Source organism: Camellia sinensis, chromosome 14 (assembly GCF_055761805.1).
Source record: "Camellia sinensis isolate YWXY chromosome 14, ASM5576180v1, whole genome shotgun sequence".
Lineage (NCBI taxonomy): Eukaryota > Viridiplantae > Streptophyta > Magnoliopsida > Ericales > Theaceae > Camellia > Camellia sinensis.
Window position 1 is genome coordinate 128,333,225 of NC_138974.1, and position 9,195 is coordinate 128,342,419.

Genomic DNA, 9,195 nt, shown 5'->3' on the forward strand with positions numbered 1-9,195 from the left:
GGAGGCTCATAGAAGAGGCCAAAAAGGAAGATGCGGAAGAAGCCGCCACCGCGCAACAAACCGAGCAAACTTCTCCTGAAGTGTCTCAGGATGCTGAAGATCAAGTAGCCGATCGGGATGTTGTCGTGGTGGAGGGCGCGGATGATGGGTTGGAAGAAGGCCTGCCCGAGCATATCCCGGAGGTGGCCGAGCGGACTCTGGAGGTCGCCGAGCAGACGGTTGATCTGGAGCTGGACTGAAATGCCTCCTATTTCTTGCTTTATTTTCATCTCTTGTCTTCTTCTTTTTTTTGTTTAATGTAACCGGGCTAGGCCCCACAATTGTAACGCAATTTCGTTAATCAATGAAATTTGAACTTTTTGCCCGTTTAACTTCTATTGCTTTTTGGCTTCGACGTGAAAAATTTCCATAAACGCGTTCAAATTCCAACTAGCAGCTCGGCTCCTTTGGAATTTCAAATGCACCTTTAAAAATGCCGAGCGAAATATGCTCGGCTCGAAATTAAGGGCTCATGAACGCAACCGAGCAAAATTAGCTCGGCCTTAAGGGGTTTTCAAACTTCATAAAATTCCAGTACTTTAATGTGACCGAGCAAAAACCTGCTCGCCCTTTCAGTTGGGTAGATTGCCAACATTTCTTTTCCGAGCAAAATCAGCTCAGCTTTTTATCGGTTGGACAAAACTCCAACATTGCGAATCCTGCCGAGCAAACTCCGCTCGTTTTCCATATTGGACAAGACACCAATATGCCAACCGGGCCGAGCAACATCAGCTCGACCCTTGCATTGGGCAAGACACCAATGTTTCAGTTAAGTTGGTCATGACGCCAACATTTCAACCGGGCGAGCAAAACCAGCTTGGCCCTAATGCGAATTGGTCCATACGCCAATTATATCATTGGACAATGCACCAACTGTTTGTGCGGTCTGCTTCCATTCCGGCGAGCGGAAATCAGTCTGATCCCATTCAGGTTGGTCTCTTTGCCCCTGGCATCCATAATTGCCTTGCGTCCTTGCGAATTCATTGTACAAAGATGTAATACCAAACAACAAGAGGGTTATTTTTCATTACAAAAGCATTACTATCTTTTACATTAAGTGCCAAAAGGCTAAAGGTCTAGAAAAGCTAAACAACACAAGAAAATTACATTTTAAAAGTAAAAGACCTTGAGGTTGGTCGTATTCCATGGTCTGGGGACAGCCTTGCCATCTAAATCTTCCAGATGGTATGCCCCTTTACCAGCAAGACCAATCACCTTGTATGGTCCTTCCCAATTTGCACCGAGCTTTCCTTCGCCAGGGACCACTGTGTTGCCAAGCACCCTTCTTAATACCCAGTCCCCAATCTTGAACAACCTGGGGTGCACAGCCTTATTGTATTTTTTGGAGAGTTCTTGTTGATAGGCCGCTATGTGGATCAATGCTTGCTCCCTTGTTTCTTCAGCAAGGTCCAACTCCAATGCCACCGCTTCATTATTCAGATCTGGCTGGAAACTTTCAGAGCGGATAGTTGGCATGCCAATTTCCAACAGGATGACGGCCTCCATGCCATAGGCCAAAGCAAATGGTGTTTCCCCGGTTGACCGCCTTGGCATAGTGCGGTATGCCCAGAGCACATTAGGGAGTTCTTCAGCCCACTTGCCCTTAGCCTTCTCAAGCTGCTTCTTCAGCCCGCCCAGGATGGTCTTGTTTGAGGCCTCTGCTTGACCATTTGACTGAGGATAGGCCGGCGTCGAATTGTAGAACTCGATCTTCAACTCTTCGCAAAATCCGCGAAAGAGTTTACCATCAAATTGAGTTCCATTATCCGAGATGAGGGCCTTGGGTATACCGAAACGGGTGATGATGTTTTGCCATACAAACTTCTTCACGTCCTTTTCCTTTATGGTCGCTAGTGGCTCGGCCTCAACCCACTTGGTCAAATAGTCGGTGGCGGCGATGAAGAACTTGCGATTGCCCGGTGCAGCTGGGAGTGGCCCAACAATATCCAACCCCCAAAGCGCGAACGTCCAAGGACTTATGAGAGGGAGCAAATCTCTAGCCGGCTGGTGGATCTGGTGGGCGAACTTCTGACACTTCTCGCACCTGCAAACATATTTTTGCGCATCTGCCTGCATGCACGGCCACCAATAACCCTGAGAAATTGCTCGGTAAGCCAAGGATCTGCCCCCAATATAGCTGCCACAGATGCCCTCGTGTATCTCATAGAGGAAAGCCTCCACCTTGGTGGGGTGGACACATTTCAAATACGGCCCGGTGAAAGATTTCTTGTACAAGGCCCCGGACGGGGAGAGCCAAAACCGCTCTGACTTTGCCCGGATCTTATGTGTCGCCTTCTTTTCTTTCGGTAGAATTCCATCTTTCAGGAAGGCGATGTTATGATCCATCCAAGAAGGGCCCAAGTCGGTGCAAAGTACCTCGGCCACTTCCGGTTCTTCTATACTTGGCCGAGGTTAAAATTCTATCATCAAGGGGTTGGGAAAAATGTCTGAGTAGAAGCGAGTCCGACCAACTCATCAGGCGTGTTGTTTCCTTCGCGATTGATCTGCTCTACCCTTATGGCATCGAACTTTTTGATCTCTGCACGGACCAGCGCCTGATACTTGGCCATTCTTTCATCCCTGGCCTCATACTCCCCTGAGACTTGATTGACCACCAGTTTGGAATCGCTGAACACCATCAGGGCCGACGCTTTCATTCTTAGTGCGCTTCTTAGCCCGGCAAGGAGAGCTTCATACTCAGCCTCATTGTTGGATGCTGGGAAGCCGAGTGTAATTGCCTGCTCGATGACCAGCCCGTCCGGTGAGTTCAGCACAATGCCCAGCCCGGCCCCATGTCTGTTGGATATCCCATCAACGAAGAGCTTTCACATCTCGCCAATAAACAGCTTCCAGCAATCAGAGGGGTTCTGGGAGCTTCTCAATTCCAAGTCTCTGATCGGTTCATTATGGTCTCTTTCCTTGTCTTGGTTGGGTTCATCATCGCCGAACTTTGTTAGTTCGGTCGTGCTCGTCCCTTTTCCCACTTGCGAACCAACACTTGTTTTCGTTGCCAGAACCATGGGTTGTGCTAAATCCGCATCAACCAAATCAATCGAGCATACTGGATACATCCCAGGGGCAAATTCCGCCACAAAGTCAGCAAGTGCTTGAGCCTTGATTGCGGTGCGCGGTCGGAACTTGATGTCATATTGTCCTAATTCCATGGCGCATTTCAAAATTCTCCCAGTGAAGTCTGCCTTTTCAAAAAGCACCTTGAGCAGGAACTCAGTTAACACAACTATTGTATGGGCATGAAAATAGTGTGCCAGCTTTCTTGATGCCATCATTAGGGCCAGCGCCAATTTTTCCAAGGGAAGATATCTCGTTTCGGCTGGGAGCAGAGTCTTTCTTACATAGAAGATCGGTAGGTGCTGGATGCCTTCAGCACAGACCAATACCGCACTGACCGCGTGTTGAGAGACAGCCAAGTAGAGGTACAACTCTTCGCCCGGCTGAGGCGTGACCAAAATAGGGGCTGAGGAGAGATATGCTTTCAAGTCTGCTAGTGCACGGTCGCACTCGTCATCCCAGAAGAACTTGGACTTCAAGGTCTTAAAGAAGGGCCCGCAATGATCCGAAGACCGGCTGATAAATCTGTTCAGCGCGGCTGCCATCCCGGCAAGATGTTGCACATCATTTGTGGAGTTTAGGCGCTCCAGCTCTTGTATTGCCTTGATTTGGGATGGGTCAGCTTCGATTCCTCGGTTTGTGACCAAAAAACCCAGAAACTTTCCGGTGCCAACTCCGAAGGCGCACTTGGTGGCATTCAAACGAAGCTTGTGGAGCTTAAGTATGGCGAACATCTCTGCAAGGTCGGCGAGGTGTTGAGACTTCTCCTTACTCTTCACCACCATATCGTCGATATAGGCCTCCATTGTTCGGCCCAAGAGAGGAGCGAACATTTTTGTTATCATCCGTTGAAAGGTGGCCTCGGCGTTCTTTAGTCCGAACGGCATGACTTTGTAGCAATATAAGCCTCTGGGGGTTGTGAACGACGAGATCTCTCTATCCGGTTTATACATGGCTATCTGGTGGTAGCCGCGATATGTGTCCAAGAAGCTAAACCTCTGATGGCCAGCTGTTAAGTCCACCAGCTGGTCAATTCGTGGGAGGGGAAAGCTATCTTTGGGGCAAGCTCGGTTGACGGTCTTGTAGTCAACGCAGACTCGCCACTTGTCGTTCTTCTTCGGAACAACCACCATGTTGGATATCCACCGAGGGTATTGCACCTCCTCTATGGCCCCAGCTTCCAACAAATTCTTCACTTCTTCTACCACCACTTTAGCATGGTGCAAGGCTGAGCGGCGCGTCCTTTGAATGACTGGTCGTGCATTGGGGAAGACATTCAACTGATGACAAATGAAGCTCGGGTCGATGCCAGGCATGTCGTAAGGCGTCCAAGCAAAGGCCTCCAAATTGGAAACCAAGAAGTTGACGTAATCCATCCGCTCGGCACTAGACAAGGATGATCCCAAGAGGAAGAATTTAGTTGGATCGTTCTCGTCATTGCGCACTTCCACCAAATCTTCGACCGATTTTTCCTTGGCCTTTCTCCCTACGTCTTCAAGGACCTTTTTACCCTCGGGCCCCTCAATTATTTGGACGAACCCTTTGGTCGCTCGGCTGCCATTTACCGCAATTAAGCATTGTTTCGCCATCACCTGGTCCCCCCAAACTTCCTCTATTTGACCGCTTGGTGCCGGAAAGCGCATGACTTGGTTGAAGGTCGAAGCAACTGCTTGCATGGTGTGCAGCCAACCCCTGCCTAAGATCAAGTTGTAAGTCGATGGAACTTTGAGCACCCAAAACTCTACTTGCTTTACGACCGATCCCGCTTTGACCGGCAAAATAATCTTCCCGATTGGCCATTCTGGCTGTGAGTTGAAACCGACCAAAGGGGACGTTGCGGGGGCCAAGTCCTTGTCTTCCAACTTCATTTGTTTAAATGCATCATAATACATAATTTCTACCGAACTCCCCTGGTCGATCAAGATTCTCTTGATGTCAAAGTCTTTGACGCGAAGAGTGACTACTAAAGCATCATTGTGCGACATCTGAACTCTTTCCAAGTCTTTGGTCGAGAATGAGAGGATGTCCCTCTCTTCGGTCTTTCCCTTCTTCACAGCGGGCTGAACAGAGAGCACTTCCCTCATGTGCTCGGCCTTGTTGATCATCCCTCTCAGCTTGCAGACCCTGGCCGGTTCAATGATGTCGTGGATGACGTTGATTACACCTTGCGGGGGCGCTTTTAGGGCGGCTAGGCCGTTTGGCTCGGCTTGGTCTGCTGGCGTGGCCTTGACGCCCCCATCTATGTATTGGTCAAGATGCCCCGCCGCCACCAACTCCTCTAAGTGTTGTTTGAGCGGCAAGCAGTCCTCTGTTCGATGCCCCCGCTCTTCATGAAAGGTGCAGCGATATTTTGAATTGAAGCCCCTCTGCACACTCCCCAACTTGGCCGGCCAACGGACGAAGGGTTCACCTCGAATCTCGCTCAAAATGCGGTAGATGGGATTTTAAATACCGTGGTGATTCCAGTCCATGCCTTTAATTTTCTTTTGGCATCCTCCGCTGCATCACGAGGAGTGTCAGCCCGTTCGTTTCGGCGACCCTTGTTTCTGTCATCATGGTTTGAGCCATGGCGCTGATCTTTTGACCGGTTGTTTGGGCGGTTATCCTCCTGCCCAACCGAGTGAACTTTCCCTGCCACCCTTCTGTCCGCCGCGAGCGGATTAGTCTTCTCGGTCGCGGAGGCGGCATCATCCTCCACACGAATGTTCTCATTGATCCGCTGCATCAATGACTCCATGGTTGTGGGTTGATGCATCGTGAGTGAATCTTGCAGCCTATGTCCGACTGGGAGACCACGTTTGTATTGAGTGATCGCCAAATTGGTGGGGCAGTCGAGGATCTCATTGTAAGTTTCCCAGTATTTCGCATTGTATGCCTTCAACGAACATCCAGACTCCATCTTGACACCCAGGAGATGGTCGACCTCCTTCGGCGTTCGTGTGTTGGTTTTGAATCTGGTGACGAAGGCTTCCGCTAGTTGCTGCCACCCCTCAATACTCCCCTCCGGGAGCCTTTCGAACCATTTCAAACCCAACTCTCCCAAGCTTGCTGGGAATATGAGGCACATTAAGGCGTCGTTGCACCGGTGTCCAACCATCACTTGTTGGTAATGGCTCACATGCATGTACGGATCCGTCTTGCCGTCGTACAAAGTGAACTTTGGCTGGTGGAATCCGGCGGGGAGTGGCGTACTCTCAATCTCTGGGGACAGTGGCGTGGTTGTAAGTCGCGCTAGCTCTTTGTCCACCAGCTCAGGGGCTATCACTTTGGGGGCTGGCATCGCCATTTCCTCACTACAACGAACTGGAGCGCTTAACCTCTACAATGCCGGCACTCTCCGAGCCTCTCGACGGTGTGCCCTCTCCTCCAATACATCCCTTAAGTCCCTGGAACGTGCGAAGAAAGAAGATCCCGACGTCGGCGTCGGGCATGAGCAGCGGTAGGTGCTGTCGCGAGAGAGGGTCCTGCCCTTTTTGGTCAGAATCTCTAACCCCATAGTTCCTGGTGATGGAGAGAGAGTGAGTCCTCCCCTGGCGGCGACTGCTACTACGAGGGGACGGGGTGCGCTCACTGAGGTTGCCCTCTCCAGCAACACCCTTCCCTTTAATCTAGCGTTTCAGCAGCTCCATCTCCGCCGCCATCTTGCGAATGAGGGCGTCTTGGTCCTTGAGTTTGTGCTCCAAGCACTGCACATGGGAGTCCCTCCGGCGTCAGCGGCTCTCCAGACTCTGCAAGCGATCAGTACTCCTCCCGCATTTGTCTCGCGCACCTCGCGAAGGAGTCTCTAGGCCCGCCATGGCTGGAACATTCGGAGGACCTTCTCTCAAGCGGACGTACTCAGGTGTGACGCCATCGACGACGGACAGTGGGGCTTCGTCGTTGTTGGCCATGGAAATGGTTGAAGAAGCTCAAAGAACAAGGGTTGAGTATCAAAGATTTCCCACAGACAGCGCCAATTGTACGGGGGCGAAATATCCTCTGCTTTCCGTACTCCTTGTACTCCAAGCTTCTCTTGACGGCGTCTACCTGGCAACACAGAGACGGTGAGCTGTCCGGCGGTGGTGTGCCGGATAGACCCTCCGACGATCAAGTCAGTCCACTTGAGGAAGAAGAAGACTGATAGAGAGAGAGTATTATCTTTGGGAAAGAAAATTGCATACCTCTAACATTCGTTCTCCTCCATATTTCAAGGCTGGCCATGCAGCCTTAAGATTATGTGCACACTACCTCTGCTGTCCTTCCCAGGACAGGTGGCAGTGCTCGCCTCTCACCACCTTACACGTGTAAAGGCTTAGTCCTCCCACCAGTACACACAGAATTGTCCAACGGTATTGGCGCATGCTTGGAGCAGATTTCCTCTATCCCTCACGCCATTGGCCCAGGAGGCACACTTGACCAGAATACCACGACCGGCCTATCACTTGTGGAGAGTTGCCATCACATGCTGACAACCAAGCTATGCATCGCTAGACTGTCCCCTGCGAAGGGGCCAAAGGGCGATACTCATGGCCGAGCTGATATTGACCGGTTCATTAGGCTAACCGGTTATGAGGTATGCCGGCCTCCACCCGTCCTACCTTTATTCTCGGTCACACAAAGCCTACTTATCTCAGCTGGTCGGTCAGAAGCGTGCCGGCCCTAACCGCGTCCATAGTCTAGCCCGGGTTGCTCTTAGCTTGGTCATCAAACACTGCTGCGCGCTCGGCCATGTTATAGCTCGGCCAGGCATTGGTTCATGTCTGGCCGGTCGACCTCTCCGGCCGTAGAAGTCAGGCCGCTGGGCCGAGCAAGAGAGGAGTCTGCTCGGCGGCGTGCGGTTCGTCATGATCGGCGTTATCATAGCTCAGCCGTACTAACGCGCAAATCTCCCCTCTCACATTACTAAATTATTACTCACAAATAGCTCGGCCAGACAAGGATTCTCTTCAAGACTTGACCTATACAAAACAATAGCAAACATCGAAGTATAGAAAACTTCCAAATATGCAATTAGACTTAAATCGCCTTTTCTATTTAAACGTATTTCAAGTGGGTTTCTAGTTAAGTTATTCATATGTTTAGGTCCTAAGCATACCCAAAAATGTCCAAGGGAAGGGGGAAAATGAACGAAATCAAGCTTTAGGTTTCCAAAACTGGGCAATCCGCTCGAGTGATCTATTCACCACTCGAGCGGTAAATGAGCAATCATAAAAGTTTAGGCCTGCAAAAAGAGATTTTGAGAATGTCTAAAGTGTGCTTGAGACACCCTTTACCGCTTGAGCGGCTTACCGACTTAACCAGATTTCTATGTTGTCCGCTCGAGCGGTGATCTACAGAACAGTTTATGCAGTTCGCTGGTTGCTCTATTCTAGGCTATCTAAAGCTTCCAAACCCAAATTCTAAGCTTTCAAAACCCAAATCTCAATCTATAACATCTTAATGAACACATACATAATGAGGAAGTAAATAAAACTTAGGATTTTACATGAATTTGAAGATTAAACAAGCAATAGGTAATTTAATATAAGTTTCTCAATCTTTTCAATCTTTCCCCTCATTCAATGCTTTTAATCCTTCAAAACTAGATTTTGAAGCTTCTTAATCTTAAATAAAAGGTGTAGGTTCATAGCATAATACTTGTCTTGCTCAAATCTTACATGAAACTAGTTGAAAACATAATTTTTCTACCATTTCTTCAAATTCTCGCCTAACTTCCAAACTTTCCTATTTTCTTTGTGTTTCAATCTTCTAAAACGTATTCCTAATCAATCTTTGGCTATGTTTTGATACGAGAATATGGAAGAAGGCCAAGTTTCTTACCTTATAGTGATTTTTTTGAAATTTCTAGGCTTGAATCCTTAGCTCTTTTGGATTTTCTCTCATTTTCTCTCTTTTCCTTTCTTGTTCCTCATTTCTTCTCCTGTCCTTCCTTTCTATTGATTGTTCTTGAGTTCCCCAGCACCCTCTCCTTATTTGTTTCATTAAAGAGTATGAGGTTTTATCATGTGTGGCAAGGGCAAAAGGTGAAGTGGTGCTTGATTATTTACTAACAAATCTTACTTATTTACCTTAACTAATCAAAGTTTGTATTAACTAATCCAAGTTTAA

At 49.0% G+C, this 9,195-nt stretch overlaps 2 protein-coding genes across 2 annotated transcripts; both read right to left on the reverse strand.

Annotated features, from left to right (window-relative positions):
• Positions 1-1,149: 1,149 nt before the first annotated feature.
• Positions 1,150-1,593, reverse strand: LOC145807285 (uncharacterized). Its single transcript, XM_082905248.1, has one exon. It carries the CDS (start codon positions 1,591-1,593, stop codon positions 1,150-1,152), a length of 444 nt encoding a protein of 147 aa, XP_082761374.1.
• Positions 1,594-2,465: 872 nt separating this feature from the next.
• LOC145807286 (uncharacterized) lies at positions 2,466-5,192 on the reverse strand. The gene is made up of 3 exons (XM_082905249.1): positions 4,269-5,192; positions 2,884-4,133; positions 2,466-2,835 (listed from the first exon to the last, which is right to left on the reverse strand). Exons 1-3 carry the CDS (start codon positions 5,190-5,192, stop codon positions 2,466-2,468), a joined length of 2,544 nt encoding a protein of 847 aa, XP_082761375.1.
• Between the last annotated feature and the right edge of the window lie 4,003 nt (positions 5,193-9,195).